This window comes from Drosophila navojoa, chromosome 4 (assembly GCF_054131105.1).
Source record: "Drosophila navojoa isolate 15081-1374.11 chromosome 4, UAZ_NAV_1.0, whole genome shotgun sequence".
Taxonomy (NCBI): Eukaryota; Metazoa; Arthropoda; class Insecta; order Diptera; family Drosophilidae; genus Drosophila; species Drosophila navojoa.
This window is the reverse complement of record NC_142892.1, coordinates 4791579-4808779: the sequence shown is the minus strand read 5'-3', so window position 1 is coordinate 4808779 and position 17201 is coordinate 4791579. Positions and strand designations below refer to the sequence as shown.

At 38.4% G+C, this 17201-nt stretch overlaps 1 protein-coding gene across 1 annotated transcript; it reads left to right on the top strand.

The window, feature by feature from the left end:
- The first annotated feature begins 2337 nt into the window (after window positions 1-2337).
- Window positions 2338-16390, top strand: GV1 (nuclear protein GV1). The gene is made up of 5 exons (XM_018102108.3): window positions 2338-2510; window positions 4678-4721; window positions 14982-15178; window positions 15247-15565; window positions 15968-16390. Exons 2-5 carry the CDS (start codon window positions 4719-4721, stop codon window positions 16343-16345), a joined length of 897 nt encoding a protein of 298 aa, XP_017957597.1. The 5' UTR covers window positions 2338-2510; window positions 4678-4718; the 3' UTR covers window positions 16346-16390.
- Window positions 16391-17201: the final 811 nt, after the last annotated feature.

Here is a 17201-nt window from a genome sequence, read left to right as displayed (position 1 = left end):
ACTTTATCTTATCTTATCTCATGTTCGACTTTGGTTTACGCAATGGGCGGTAAAATCATACATAGATATCTGTCTGTTATCTGTCAACTTATCAGAGCTGACAGAAATCATAATATTATTTGAATTATAATTATGAATCGACTACGAACGAGGGTAGTCTGAAAAATTGTTGACCTTATCTTGGCTATAAAGCTTGGAGTGCATTAACAACACACTTGTTTTGGAAGTCGAATACTTTAGATCAGCAATAAAGATTTTCCTATGCTTTGACACAATATACTCCAAATATACAAATAAATATAAATATTTATGCTTTGTCTTATCTACAATCAGAAGTCAGCTTAATCAATGCCAAGGACAAAATGCATAAAAGCTTTGCACACAGCTCAACTTTAGCTTAAGGTTTTATATTATTGTTTTTGGGTAGATAATTAACTGCTAAGCTAGTTTTGAGCATAGTATAATAGATATTATAGCTTAGTTTTCATACTTTATATCATAATTAGCTCAGCAGACATAAGTATCATCTGCATCCATTTATTATATCATATAATTTTAGACAATATACTAAAATAAGCCTTAATTATAGAGTTGGTATACAATGGCATACACAGAAACTGAAGATACCTATATCATGTCATACCATTCCTACCGCACATAGCCAAGACTTTCTATATAAATTGATAGTCAATCAGTTATTTATTAAGTTATTGCTTCAATCTCTAAGCACATCTCTTAAAAACCGCATTAGCCGCCGTTTCGCCTTAAAGCCCGTTTTAGCCCCTCTATCAAACTCCAATTCTTGCTCTCTGCAATGCCTTGCCTTGCCTTAGCCAATCTTAAGCTATAAATTAGCCAACCTGTCACTTTCGATAGCTTACAAAAATTACCATCAGATTATGCGAACGCCGAAAAATTCTCCCACACTCTCCAAGAGCCGAAAAAAAAACATAAAGCTGCTGGCAGCAGTAGCTGCCACTTGTACGGCCCACAAAATCATCAGATCAATCATAAGCACCAGAAAAAAAATCAAATGTGCTGTAAATTAAAAAACTAAGAAAAACGATAAAAAGACCATAAATGCGATAGAGATCTTTTGTAAGACCTGTTTGGAACATGGCCCGCCCCGACATAAAATCGACTTGTCAAGCCAAAGCGTTTTAAGCAGACATTTCTGTTGATTTACTATTGGAACCAAATACACACTCGCATAATTGCAAAAACTTGTGTATGCTAATCGATCGTCCGCCTGGCTGCAATGGCTTTTTAATTAGGTTTACATTTTAATAATGGCTGCCTTAAGTGCCCTGAACCTGAGGCAAATGCATACGGAATTATGTATGGAAATCATTTTTGGAAAGTTCAACTAAGACTTTGATTTATGATGAGGAAATACAAATTGAGATGAGCCGAAAATTTTGGCTTGATATAATAAGAATATGAATATAGATGTTGTATGTACATATGTATGCATATGTGTGTACATATGTATTTATAGATGTGTATACATAATGCGCTTAGCTATAGAATCAGCGTGGCTTGTATTCCAATTTAGGCTCAGCCTTCAGGCAAGGCGTGAGGTCTAGTATACAAAGATAACGGGTTATATCCACATATAGGCATATATGTGTGCTATATATGTATATAAACAAATGTATATCAAGTTTCAATGTCGCTCACGTAATGTCAACTTAGGCTCTGTATACGATTTATTTTTTTTCGACCTAAACGTTTTGGCCATTAAAGAGGTCAGGGCTGTTCACTGGCCGCAAACACATGGATATACAAACACATATATATACTGTAATCCTGCTGTGATGTGCTTCATTAAAAGTATGAAATGTAAAAAAGCATTAACATATTTGATGCAAAGGAACTCCAAAAGTTTATCAAGAGCTGCGTAAATTTGGATACCGCATACAAATTAAAGCAAATGTATAAATATATATGTACTTGATTAATTAATACAAAAAATTGTAAAAAATTGCAATTTATGTATAAGCATCATTAAATGCAAATCAAGAATAAACAAATATATAAATGAACATCTTTATTTATATATGCATACGTATGTATGTATGTATATAACAATTGAAATTCCAGCAACATGTCCAGCCGGAAGCTGCCCTAGCAACATATGGGAAAAACTCGCTTTGGCAACACGATCAAGCAAACACAATGAAAAACCAAAATAAAAGCGAAAAGCGAAAAATCAAGCCGAACTGGCCGACAGCCGACAGTCGGCAGGCAGCTCGTGCCGGCTTCGTGCGGAGCCTCGGCTCAGCAGCTGATGCACAGAGCGGCGAGCAGAGACCTGGAGACCTGAGACCTGAGACTTTATGCTGATGCTACCACATGCGCTGCTTTCAGTGTGGCCCGTGTCTCCAATGTGTTTTGTCACGCTTAAAGCGCTGCCCTCGGTATAGCAAACGGAACGAAAACAAAACAAAGCCAGCACAGTAAACATTCAATAAAACGGCAGCAGCAGCAACTAACGAAAATCCAGCAATGTATGTGAAGTGTTAACAGATCAGACGAAAATATTGCAAAAATTTAAATTAAAAGTCGCGTTGCAATGGTGTTAATTATAATGAATAAATAATAAAACACAAACACACACACACCAATGCAGTTCTCAGGCAGTAAAATTTGGCACAGCCATGCAAATTCCTTGCTGCAAAAGACTTAGGCAACGAACTGGCGTGTAGCTATGCAACTATGCGCCTGTAGGCAGCCAGGCCACAGCCCAAGAAACAAAAACCAAAACACTCAGCTGCTGTCAGAGCCGTGTTAAATTTATGCAAATAAATAAATCAAAGCCAAAGCCTCCGAGCCTGAGCAGGAGGCGTTCTTGTCGCTGTCGTTGCACGCACTAAAAAAAAAAAAACAACAACAACAACAACAAAACTAATCAAATCATATTTGTAGTAAAGGCCTCAAAGAGTTAAACGAACTGCAGTTTTTAAGGCCGCATAAATCAAATTGAAGGGAAAAGCTAGCAGCATAATTGAATATGAAATATGAAAAAAATATTAAAAAAAGAAAAAACATAACTCAAGCTCATATCATGTGCATAACAACACGAAATTAAACGCGCTTTTAATGGCAACAACATTGAAATGAGTTTGTTTCTAAGGCTTTTCAGATGCCCAAGTAGGCACTCACTTATATTGTAGTTATGCTGTTTATAAGCCGGAAATAGTTTCAGATAATTGCAAGCACTTAGCGCAAATAAAAAAAAAAACTTCTCTGAAGCCTAAGCATTTTGTTTTCTTAAAAAAATAATAATAATAATAAAAATAAAATGAATCCATATAAAACAGAACTGGAATGCAAATCGAATTCTAATTTAATACGTGTTTCAAGTACGGTGGAGAAAAACGAGTTCACCAATCAATAAAACCCATGTACTACTCATCTTAACTAAACTAGTTTCTCCACTTAAGACATGAAGCAAACTAATTTAATGGATATATGCAAATATAGATCATGTTCAATATCATTTAAGATCATTCAGATCTCGCTCAGTTGACGCCTCAAAAACACGTTTCAAAGAACTTTAAAATTGAAGTCAGGCAGGCATTATCGTTTACTATATATTAAGATTGGTCAGGTTGCTACATAGTCACGTTTTCTTCTGTTTTTTTTCGGGCTGCAGCCATGACACATAACAATTCTTCAGACTTTTTATAAGACACTTTTCAATTTACGATGTCAATTGACGGCGCGCCGGGACAGCGACGCTGACGGCACTTAACATGCGTGGCATGCGCGCACATTTGGCTGCAGTCGCGACACTGAAAGACGGCGACTAAGGCTCGAGCCAGCCAATTTTAAATTACGCGCACTTTTAAATTTAAAAGCAGCAAAAAAAAAAACAACAACTAAAAATAATTGTCATTTAAATTGTTATTTACGCATGCGCGACAAACGCTGACGCCGCAGCCGAAGTCGACAAAAAGTTTGACTAGGTCAGTTAGCGAACAGTACGGAAAGTTTATTATCAGCTGTCAGCGGTTCGCAGATCTATTTACGAGTGTCTGCAATTGAGACTGCAAATTGTCAGCGTCACCAATGCAAACGAAACAATCGCAGCAATCGGCCAGCTCTAGGCGACATTCACTGTGGCAATAGGGTCCAGTGCCGTCCAGTCCCGAGATTGCATAATGAGCGCAGCAGCAGCACAGTTCATTTGATATTTTGCCTCTGAAATCTCATATCTGATTTGATATTGTCACATTGAGCGTCATCGTCATTCAATATGCGAACAATGCCGCGCGTCTACAATTACCGGCTAGCAGGCAGCACACTCCCAAAGCCGACTCCAAGTCCGAATCTCAGCTGAAGTCGCAGTCTGTCAATGGAAAATGTTTTCATAACAAACTCTAGCTGCAGCAGCAGCAGCAGCAGCAGCAACGACTACAAACTAATAACAATCATTATAAACATCGCAAATAGAGGACAGCAGCAAAAACAATTACATTTCGTGTGTATATATATATAGAATCTGTGTGTGTGTGTGATATCAAATGCCAAATAATTGCAACGACGACAACGACCCTCAAAAAGCGAAATGAATTAATGAAAATATTGATATATGCTCAAATTATGCGCATAATTACAACAATCAATAATCAATAACAAATAAAAAACGAATCTATTTCTACATTCTTACAGCTAAACTTTATTATTTTGATTACAAGTTTCAAATTACGAATATGGTAAGTAATAAAATAATCAAATAATTTCAATTAGGTTTCAAAGAGGCCGAAAGTTACTTTAGATATATGAGTTCTAAATATTTATACATGCCTGGCTATACATTATCTCTGTATATATACTATATACAGATTGCATATGATTAATGTTCTGGAATGTGCTTCAAGTTTATTTTTGAATTCATTGACAGCCCCGCTGCATACAGCTGTTTGCTAACAGGTGCAAATACAGTGAGAGAAAAAAGGGCTAGAATCTTGTTCATTTGTATTCTAGAATAAATTCTTTTTTCTTAAGCAGACTCTTGACTTTGGAGAGTGGAACTTTAATTAGGAAGAATTATTTATTATTATAATAAACAATAAATAATAATAAACAATAGCTGTTCTTAGATGAAGTTGTTGTCTAAGTCTTTTGCATAGCATATATTAAATGTTATTTGCAAATTGTCAATCTTTGATTTCCGCAAAATATCGCATTTGCAAGTTTGTTTCCTAAGTCTTAAGCTATAAAACAAAAAGATATTAAGAAGAATTTTTTATTCTACCAAAAAACACCTTTCTTTAAAAGTTTCCTTTCCTCAAAATGTATTATTTATATTTATATTATATTTATATATTTATTAAAAATTTATATTAAACAAATCTTGTTTGCTCAAGCTAGAACATGTCAGTCCTCGATGCAAGCAACAATTTCTATCTTACATTGCACCTAGTGTACTTGGGTTTATATATGTATGTAACGTATAAGTAATTTCTCACAGCACTATTCGAAATTAAAATACTTAATAAGCTCAAAAAATGCCACACGAATTGATTTAATCAGCGAACGTAACCGCAAAAAAATTTGTAAATTAAAGACGAGAAAAAAGAAATAAAAACAAAATAAAACTGTCACACACTTCGTGATTATAAATCATGATGAGAAGTCAACCGCAAAGAGAATACGTGCATAGCCATAAACTTGAGATGAATATCATTTATTCTGGGATGAGACACATTTGCGCAATTGCATTAAGATTCGACGCGGCCAACCAGCACTAGGTAGGGGTACTCAGGCTGTGGTAAATTTGATTTTGTTTGCCATTTGTTTTGCTCTCGCAGCAAACAATTGACAATAAGGCAATGACCCACAAATGTTGCTATTGTTGTTGCTTATTGTTTGCAATATTCTTGTATCTGAATTTGTGATTTACCGTTGAACAATGCTCGCATGGTTTAACAGAAGCAGAAGCTTTCGCCAAAGTTTGTGTCTTAAGTCATTTGATTGGCACCTTGTACAGATGCACACCGGAAGCATGTTGTCTGCTCTTGGTGAAATCAGCGTCGGTAATTGACAATATGTACAGCATATATATATATACATACATACATATTTATAAAGTTATTTGTGCAACATCATTTAAGTGTAATTAACGTATTATTTTTTTGCTAATTTTTTGGGCTTTTTTTTTTTTTTGTTTGTTTGTTATAATGAAACGAACTTCCTCATATATAAACTCAGTGGATTAAGCAATTTGGTTAGTCAATTTCTCATGGAAATTGGAATTGATGAAACGCTTCACACTCTTATCTAAACGCCATTAAGTATTTCATTCGACAAAAGCAATTTGTCAGCCAATTAGCCTATGGGAAATGTATTGTATATTGTATAAACAAATATTAATTATCTTTAACAATTTCTATTGTTATGCTGATGCTATGCTGTTTGGGTTTGGAGGTCTCATAACTGATTCAAATTGTTACGCTATATAGCAGAGGCTGGCTGATCTGTGTGCGCATATCGAATTATACAAATACGAAAATGCATATTTTATGTAAAATTTGCAACATAAACTATGCAAATTATAACTAACTCAACTCTTGTTTGTTTGGCTTGGCTTTGAATCAATAATGCAGTTCAAATCAAATGGCTGCTATTGAATGGTCAGCCAATTTTGGTTGGTTAACTGTAACGGTAGCACATTGACCTCTTGGCCAGTTGCAGAGCTGCCGTCGGTTGCACTAGCCCATTCTTGTGGCCGAAAGCAGTTCGATTTATTTATTTAGTTTTACATTTTCACAACACGAAACGAAACGAAATTCCAGACAAACGTCGAAAAGTTCAAACAGCTAAGTGCCTGAGAGGCATTAACTTGAAGCGCCCCAACCGCTGATTAGCCATGGCTATAGCTCTAGCCATTGTTGTTGTTGCTGTTTTTGTTAATGCTGCAGTTGCGTTGCAGATTTATGATTAGCGCCCAGTTAGCCTCTGAGCAACAAGACAAGACGCAGCGAATGCCCTACTCAAAATGCAAGTTATTATGTTGAAGGTTTTCCTTTTTACGTTTTTTGAGATTTTTTTTTTTTTTTTTGCGAAACGTCGACTACGCCCCCAAATGCCACAAATTCAATGAGCCGTGCTGATATCGCGCTGACCAATCAGACCAGCAACAACAAAAATGTTGCAATTCTTCGTTAATAATATTTTGTATTGGCCAAAGATGTTTCGGCTGCCAATTGAAGCTCCTCGTGTGGGCATCGATCCGACTCTTACGCTAAATTGCTTTTAACTAAATTTTCTGACACGCCAAATACGTGTTGAATGTGTCAAGAAATTATTAAATTAGTAGAGGTCAAGTTTACAGACACCTGGAGTAGCTGTATGAGCTACGTTTCAGATACATAGATAGAATCAGTCACACCTACAGTCAGTCAGCCAGTCTGCCAGACATTGAGCTGTCGCTTATTGAATGGATTTTCGATTCCATTAACCCCATGAAGTAAAATAACGAAATATTTGCCAACTTAATTGAAATCAACATGATGTCTATTTATTTATTATCGCATTTCTGTTTGCTATTAAATTTCGCTTGTTTCGTATTTTTAGAGGCTGATTGACTCCCACGTATCGAAATTTCAGCAATTGACTTTTGGCATCGCAAATCATTTTCGGGCATCAATGGGGATTTAAATGTATAAATTGTATTTATTATTCTTTTGTTGTGGCTGCCTGAATAGCATGGGAACAGGCTGGCAATTAATCAAGATGCAGCCAAATTGATTGAGGAATTCTCAAGCGATCAAAGCTCTTGAGTTTAGCGAAATTCAGCATTACATATGTATGTATATTCAGCCAAAGATGATTTAGCTCTTATTTTTAGTCTTGGCGCAGGCATTCTAAATGTATTTTTAGAAAGCTTCACTGCTTGGTACATTCACTAAGACAAGACTCCACTCATATTCACGCCAATCAACTATCATCAAGTCAAGCATCTTCTGTCTGTCTGTCTGCCTGTCTGTGGTGTATGCGATACACGCCATCGACACCATCGCCATCTTCATAATTTTGTGATCCAAAAAACCGCTAAAATACTTCAGATGCCAGCAACAACAATTTTAGCAGAGCATTCAAAAACGTGTGCGCTCAAATGCCTCACAAGGTTGCTCTGAGTCGGCTGAATAGACAAGCGACTTGTATTATGGTTAATAGCGGTTAACGGCGGGCCAAAGCTGGTCAAAAGCTGACGAGGAAGCTGCCACCGAATGTTGACGTATCCATTGAACAATGCGAGCAATGCAATGCGATCTGACCAAAATTTTAAACATGTTCAAGAGGGTTCTTTATTAAGTGTAGCTGATGAAGAGATACCCTGCAATATTATGAGGTTGAGAGATGTGAATCTCTTATACTATGCTTACCTCTCAGATATACTTATACAGTTGTTATAGTCAAGAGCTTAAACTGTGAATACATAATGCGCATTGACATACAGACCAAAAAACAGACACAGATATGTCTATCATGTCAGAAAAACCGACAGTTAACGGTTCGATTATATAAATCGATAAGGCACACATTTAAAGCGTGCGCTAGATAAATAGATAAACAGACAGAATGGGAGACAGATGAAGAGAAAGACAGACAGGCAGGCAGAAAGATCGATAGATCGATTGGTAAAGCCAATAGACACATTTGTAGATCAATATGTAGACTGACATATATGAGCCGTTAGGAAATTAGGCAGATAACTGATTGATGGATCGATTGGAAGATAAGCAGATCACAGATAGGCATACAGATCGATAGTCAGAAAGAAAGACAGAGATATAGATTGATCACTAAAAATACAGGCAAATACATGAAGTTATAGAAGGATATATATACATATGAATACATATGCAGTTTGAGATGACTAGAATTACTTTCGTTTAGTATATATACTGTAAGAGTATTTAATGTTGATAAAAGTACTATATCAGTTTTCTCTTCTCCTCTACATTCTCTCTTTTTCCGTGCTGTTACATAATTTAGCAGAAAATCGCTAAACCTCTCGCTAACCACTACCAATCGAGGGTACTAAAAAACCGTTCAATGACTAAGCCCAGAGGCGACCTAATGCCAAAATGTTTTAACAAATGTTTCAGCGTTTCAAAGCGTGAAACAAGTTTGTGCTGATTTTGCTGTATTTTGTCGATTTATCTTTATTTTGGGTTGCTTCTATGAAATTGGCCAACATTAGGCTGTGACAAACGAGCGCAGCCGCGGCAAATGCAGCCCAGCCAACAGCCAAAGTGAACCGCTTGGTGTTAAAAAGCCATGTCAAAATTTAACGCCAGCTTTGAAGGCGCAGCACGAACACATAGACGCGTCGTTGGGGGCGATGTGTCATGTTGTTTGTTGTTTGTTCTGGCCACAAGGTCGTCGAAGCACGCTGAGCTAATTGATGGATGGTTGAATGCAGTGAGCGACAATTTGCCAAACCTTGAACTTCTCCACTGAATGGAATAAGATGTAGAAGAAGAAGAAGAAGCAGAAGCAGTAGAAGTAACAGTAGCAGTCAAGACTCTCTGGCTAGACCAGGCCTAGGCCAGGTCATCCATCGGTTGGCCCTGGTAGTCAAAGTTTAGCTGTTTTTATATGCAAATGAGGCGCATTACCTGAGACGTTGTAACACAGCGACTAATTACCTGACACGCTTCGACTGCTCGCTCGCTTGCCCGGGCAGATGAAGTCATATTGCGGCTGTTGCTGCTAAACCCTTTATTTATAGCTTCTCTGTATGTGTGATTCTCGAATCAAGCGCCAGCTACGCTTCGAGCGCCAACTGAAGGCCAGCCAGCGAATCAGCGAATCACTGAATCAGCTCTGCCCGAAGAACACAATCCAAATGTCTGTCTGACCATTCAGTGATCTGCCGGATGTCTTCTTTGCATTGCTCTTTACGGATTTAGCTCTCAGCGCGTAAAAAGCGATTAAGATGTAAATTTAATGACTATGTACATACGCTAAGGCTAACACGTAGAATACACAATTTATGGCTAATAATTTAGCTATTTCCATTTTTGACACATTGATAGAACACCCACCTCTGATCAAGTTGTCTGGCAAATGTATAACTATAGAAGGAATGGTGCTATAATGTATATCGAGTCCATATACATGGTCTTTTGCCATTTAACTATAGTATAAACTGGCATTTCCTGCTCTATGGGCCGCAATTTAGGCTGGCTTAAGAGAAGCTAAATTGGAAGAGGAGTTCCGACTGAGCAGACTATAAGGAAATTGTTATTAGAAAAGAAATATGTTTAGCATAGTTAATCTATGAATGGTTTGGAGGATATACAGCTAGAAATATTAGAGGATGTCGGCCTTATACTTCACATATGTACTTTCATTAACTTCTCTCCCATCGGCTTCATATAATCGAAAGGACTTTTACACCTTCCGTATTTATTAGATTTTTTTCTTAATATCAACCTAACTAATTCCTTATCATTCGCTTTCAATTATCATTTTATTACCAATTAAACTTGCTTTAGCTCAATTTGCAATTCATAATACACAACGAAAATGTAATTTCCCCTTCAATAACATTCAGCTTTCAGCCTAAAAAACTTGAATATTATAATCAAAAATTCTCTATGCTATAAATTATACACTCGCATCGACTCTTGCTAAACAATAACTGTAAACTGCGAATGAAACATCATGAAATGCCCTAAAGATATGAATTTTGATGGCTCATTACATATTGAATTGATATCATGAATACCATTTGATTAATGGGTCTTACTCTGGCCAATTCGTGGCGCTGTTGCAACTTTCGTTATGGCTGATCTTTGATATTTGTGTCTCTCTGGCTACACTTTCATCACCCACATCTGATAGGTTATTCCGATGAATATATTCATTTATCATTATGCAACAGCGGCCCGCATTCGAATGCCTGCCAAACGCTATGCAGTGCAAATTCGAACAATAAATATGTATATCAATAATTAAAGTGCAATTTCAGCTCACCCGCATGACACGAGTTTCAAAATTTGAAGAAACAGCAGCAGCCGCCGCAGCCGCAGCCGTAGCAGTAGAAGGCCATGCCCTCATGATATATATAAATGATTTCAATTAGGGCGTTTTAAAAATGATTATGGCTAGTTTTTGATTCGTTTAACAATTTTTATTTTTATTTTCTGCTAATAATGTTGCTGTTGTTGCTTTAGCTACTATTGCCGTAGTTGTTGTTGTTGTTTTGCAATAAAAGACAATGCGCCTAACGGACTTTGGTGTTGCACTCGATGGCAGATAAAAGATTGCCCCGAACACTGGACCACTCTGCTGGACAGCTGGCGCCCCCGCCTAGCACACTTTTCTGTGGCTCTAGCCACATTAAATTAAATCTAAGCTTGACCCAAAAAAAAAAAAAAAACAGCAACGAAACTAACAAAAAACTACTTAAACGTTTCGCAAAAATATTTGCAGTTTCTTTAAGCACTTAATTTGCAGCTGAGCCAAACTGCAAGCGGAATGCCGAGCAAATCGTTTTGAGATAATAAATGATTATTTTCCCGCTAAACTGCGTTAATCAAAAGTTTAATGATAATGGACAATGGCTATGGACGTGTTCGCCTCTGTTTATTGATTGTTTTTAATTAGTCGATTAGTGTTGCTCTTGTGGTTAGAACAACGTCCGCCCGCCCTAATCGCTCGATCATGCCGCATTTCTGCCCATTACGCTGCGGCACAAGGAGAGAGTGGGAGGAGTCGCAAAAGGTGATATCCATGTTGGGTGTGCCGACCAATTAATGCGATCCCAGGCGATGCTGTTACGCCTTTTTTTACACAAAAATCATGTGCACGATTTTGGAGTTCATTCAACTGGTTGGCACTTAAAAATATCCCGATTGCGCAGTGTAATTCTCAAGAAAAAACTTTTTATTGGCCCGACAAGCCAGAGCACACGCACAGCAACCCGATTTTAATCTAACAATCCCGACCCAAGTCTCGCACTTTAATTAACATGATAAAAAAAAAGAAAAAACTGTGTGAGTTGCGAATGAAAACTATGCGAATACCCAGGGCGCAAATGGCGGTACACTTGGAGAAAATCTAGAGTAAATTGAGGCTTAAAAATTAATATATAATATAATAAATTTTAACCTTGGGTGCGAAGTTTGCCAGTGCGTATACGTAATTTATACACTCAAAGAAGATTTTAAAATAATATTAAAAATTAATTGCAGATCTCCATACATAATTTATACACTCAGAGAAAATTTGACGTAATATTAAAATATAAAACTTAAGAGACCATCTTAATTTGTTTCAATTCTACTGTTCCGTCAGATCCCAAATTGATATGTACAACCCTAATCTCTGATACGCAATTCGTGTTTCTTCTTATCTCATTCGCATACATTATAATTAATCCGACCAAACATCACAATTAATTTTATTCACTCAAATAAGCTGTCTGAGTTTTTCGCCAAGTGTAATTATCTGTGTAGCTAAGTGAATTTCAAGTTCAAGGCCGGCGCAATTATGTCTCGGAAGTGACAAAGAGCGATAAGTAGACAAGCCAAAGCCCCTGATCGCAATTGAGTGGCTATTGTTGCATAATACAATTTCTGTTGCTGTCATGGTGCTTAACAACGGAGACTTGGCCAAGTGGAGCTGCCCAACTGCGCCATTAAATTATCTCATTGGCGTTTCGACCAATGTTTTGATCTCTTTTTAAACTTATTTATTTATTGAATTATCGGATTGAATTTGATATGCAGCCGAAATTAAAGCGCCTAGTTGATATGATCGGTTGTTTTAATTTAGCCGGCATTACAACATCTCGAAAGCAGCTTCCAAATAAAACCTAATTTAATCACAAATTTCCCAACCTAATGGACCCAGTCGTCGATCATTAAGTCGCCAGGTAATGAACCGAGCCATAAAAAGTGAGACTTCAAAGCATACATTACTTGCATATCTTGTGCTGCGAATTTGGCTAATCGATCACAGTAGTTGAATACACAAATTCCTATTTGCTATGCACACGGCGCATTGTCGACATCGATGGCAGTTGGCAATTGTTATTGTTATTATTGAGATTCAAAATCATATCTGCGTGCATATCGAATATAACCTATATACTGCTGATTTATAGCGGTTATTCAGCTGCCAGTTTGATTTGAATCGATGTTTATGGCGACGCTCAGGAATCATTGTGCCTTGCGATAAGAACAAACATCGATATTGCCAACTAATTGGCGGAGAAAAAGAATCGATGCTGGCCTTATTGAGAGCAACTTCAAACAGTAATAATAAACATCGATGTATGCACAAGCAATTATTTCTAATTAACTAACAGCAAAGAATCGATATAAGGCTTATAACACGCCTGACAACTTTATTCATTTGTGAGTTACACAAATATTATGCACTCCAGTCAATTATTCCTCATGCACTGATTTATAGGTTACGTAAGTCGCCGTTCGTTAGTCTTGGCTAGTCTGAAAAGAATGAATTTGCTGAATTAGAATGCAATAGTCACACTCCTAATTCACCAGGCATGTCGGCTTTATGTATTGCGATTTGCAAGTATAAATAAAGTATACGATCACTTCATATTGGTTAACGTATGCCTGGCAATTGTTCAAGCAAACACATATTCAATTTGCAAAACCAGCGACAACAACAAATTCTCATCTTCGAGCAAAGGAGAACAGCGCAACAAAAGAGGAGCAAAAAGTTACAGACAGTTATTCACCCACACTCGCTCACACACACACGCATATGCAGACAAACGATACTGCAGTGCATTGCCATGCTGCAGGTGGCATCGATAAATCAAGAGTATCGATATCTTTTTTTTGTGTGCTCATTGTCAAAAGCGCCGCCGATTGACAAATTGGCAACGAACAAATTTGGCCAAGGAGAGCGTCGTGTGTTGATTGTGAAAATTGTATTGTAAATGCGATTAACCCCCCTCAGTCCAGCTGCTCACACCTTCGCCAGAAGCACAAGCATTTAGCACCTTTCAACTGTTCAACAGTTGCTGTTCAGCTTTTTGTTTTCCTGCAACTCATTTCCATGTTTAATGGTGCGTAATTGATCATTAGCTGCAAAAACACTTGAGAACCTGCGACAATGTTCGCAATGCATATATAAATAATAAACGGCTATCAAGCGAGCTTAAGCTTAAGCTTTCATACATTTATTTATTTATTATATATAGCAATAAATGTTATAAAAAATGTTAGATCATAAAAAAGCCATGAATGCAGCCTAATTAATCAACATAAATCAATTATTTAACAAACCAATTCAATTAACAAAACCAACGCTGACTGAATATAAATATTTATATGTATGTGAGTAAATAAATATTTATCAAATCTCTATAAATCATGCTCCAAATAAGGGGGGGACACAATGACTTTGAACTTTTGAACAGTATCTACTGCATTAGGCCTAATAGTGTTAACAACTTGAGAAATTTTCACACAACAACAACAACTCTCGCATCAGCAACAAACAATGGCATTAAGCTTACAACAATTTGTGTCGCTTATTATTATTAATTTTTTATTTTTACACTTGACATTGTTGCAAGACGCGTAATTATAAAAGTTTTTTTCATTATTTATGATCGAGTTCAAGAGCAAAATTTTCATTTTGTTGTTGATTTTTGGTTGCATCTAATCGCTATATAAAGCGCATTTAATTGGCTGAGCTGAGCTGTTGCTAATGCGGTAATTGCATCATAAACTTTAAGGCAAAGTGAGTTGGCAAGCAAATAAATGTTTTACATTCTGCAAATTTGTACAACTTGTTCTACATATGTACAGATATACAGATATACTCGTTGCAATTGGGGGCGAATGTTCTCAAGGCGATTGCCTAATCGAAGCAATCGACGCAATCGACACAATCGCTGCCAATCGTTTTGCCATCGATTACTTTTGACAAATTATTGCCACATGCATTCACCTTATAAGTTTCCTCTGTTGCAGCCTTCCATTTGCCTGCTGCTAGTCATCTGCCTCGTCGCGTGCAGCCAAGCGATACGCGTGGATTGGGGCACCAATACGGGTCCCATAGTGCCGCCGCCCCCGCGCACCACTCCCGCGCCGCCCAGTCGGCCATACCGTGAGCCGGCGCCTGTCTGGGAGGACCAGAGCGACGACATTCCCAACCCACATCCCTACGTGTAAGCAGGAATCTGATTGGCTTCACTCTCCGCTCGCTCACTTCTCAATGAGCTATCTCTCTTTACAGCTATGTGCTGCCGCCTCCATCCCGGCCCCGCACCTGGGTCATACCCGCCGGCCCCTATGCTCCGCCCAACTACAACAACCAGCCGCCCAAGTACAACAACTATGGCCAGCTAGTTGATCCCTATAGCAATGGCAATGCAGGAGCGAGACCAGCAACTGGCACCGTCTCAGTGCCAGCGCTGGCTGCTCAGTATGTGCCCGGAGTGGGCATCAAATACACTGCGATTGCGCCCAACAACAACAAGCTGCAGGGCAAATACAATGCGAAGACGAAGAAGTACAAGGCCTACGAGAAGGCGAAATATGCTCCATGGAACTATGTAAGACAATACGATAATCGTAAGCGCTATCTGCGCTACTGATATGTATATATGTATATATTTAAGGAGTCCGTTGTTCATTTTGTCAAATTGCGTGTACAACAACAAATTAAAGCCAAAAACGAAAAAGAAAAAACTACATAAACAGCAAAAACTACATGTAAATGCTTTTGACACTTTTGTAAATGCTTTTTGCACAATCGCTGTACAAAGTACACCCACCACACACCTATACACAACCACGGCTATAGCCACAGCCACAATCACCCACCCACCAGTCGCCACCACTCGCCAACAGTTGCGAATCGCAATCGCAATCGCATTTGCTTTCATGCTCATGTACCACGTCCCCACGTTCATGTCCATGTCCATGTCATAATCACATGCATCATCTCTTTGCAGTTGCAGCTGCTGCCCGTGGAGGAGAAGGCGCTGGACTGGCAGGAGGCGGAGGAGGCGCCAGTGAAGGAGCCGCACTCTGAAATGCCGCAAGACACACTTAGCTCCTCCACGACTGCAGCGCCCAACAGCAGCAGCAGCAGCAGCCCAGCAACAGTAACAACAACAACAACAACAACTACAGCAGCAACACCAACAACTGCTGCAACGCAAGCATCAACGCAACAAACGACAACAACAACGACAGCAGCTATGTTTGCCAATTACAAGCTGGCACATGAGAAGAGCGCCTACCTGAAGAAGCACAACAAGTTGAAGAAGCTGCTCGAAAAGCTGCAGGCACCCAGCAGCCCGACGCAAGCGAACGCCACCTCAAGTTGAGCGCTACATAAAAACAAAATTAAAAAGAAAAAAAAACGAAAAAAATAATACAAAATGAATATATGCGAATTATACGTTAAGACTTGCCCCAAAATTTGTAAATACTTAATAAATCGAATACAAAAAGAAAAAATGAAAAAAACAAACACGAATTCATGCGAAAAAACAAAAGACTCAGGCAACAAACTTGAAACTTGCGTGCACTAGAACGGGGCGTCAAATTTTGTCTTAATAGCGCGCCGCGTGGCAAAAGGGTAAATACTTACTTACTACACACACACACACACACAAAGTAGACACACTCTAGGCTGTCAGCGGCTGGCTGTCAAAGTTATAACGGGGCCAGGTTATGCTAGCTTGAAACGATGATTGGTACTTTCTTGAACGGCTTTTCATAGCTGGCGGCAGCTGGCGCAATTAGCCCGATCGTTTAGTAATATGTATGAACAGCTTCTGGTGGTCCATCATTTAAATGCCGTTGATCACAGAGCGGCAGCCAGACCCTGACCACGGCGGCTGCTGTCAACATGTGCCACACGTTAGCAGCAGCGTCAGCGGCAGCGGCAGCTGGAGTAGGCAATGGGCAACAACATCATTAGCTGCCGCAAGCAAGAACAACAATGCAACGTGCTAACTACCGTTTGAGACTGTTCATGGATTTTTTCCAGTGCACTCTTGGCTGCTGGAGTCATTAACCAGCGCTAATTTCCGTCGTATTGTCAACGGGTTTCGTTTTCGGCATCGTCTTTTCCTTTTGCTTCTCTTTTGTTTTTTTTTGGGTGCTTTATTTTGTCGTTTGTGGTTTGTTTTGTTTAGGGTTTTAATTGCGTGCGCTTCACGATCTGAGAGCATAGTC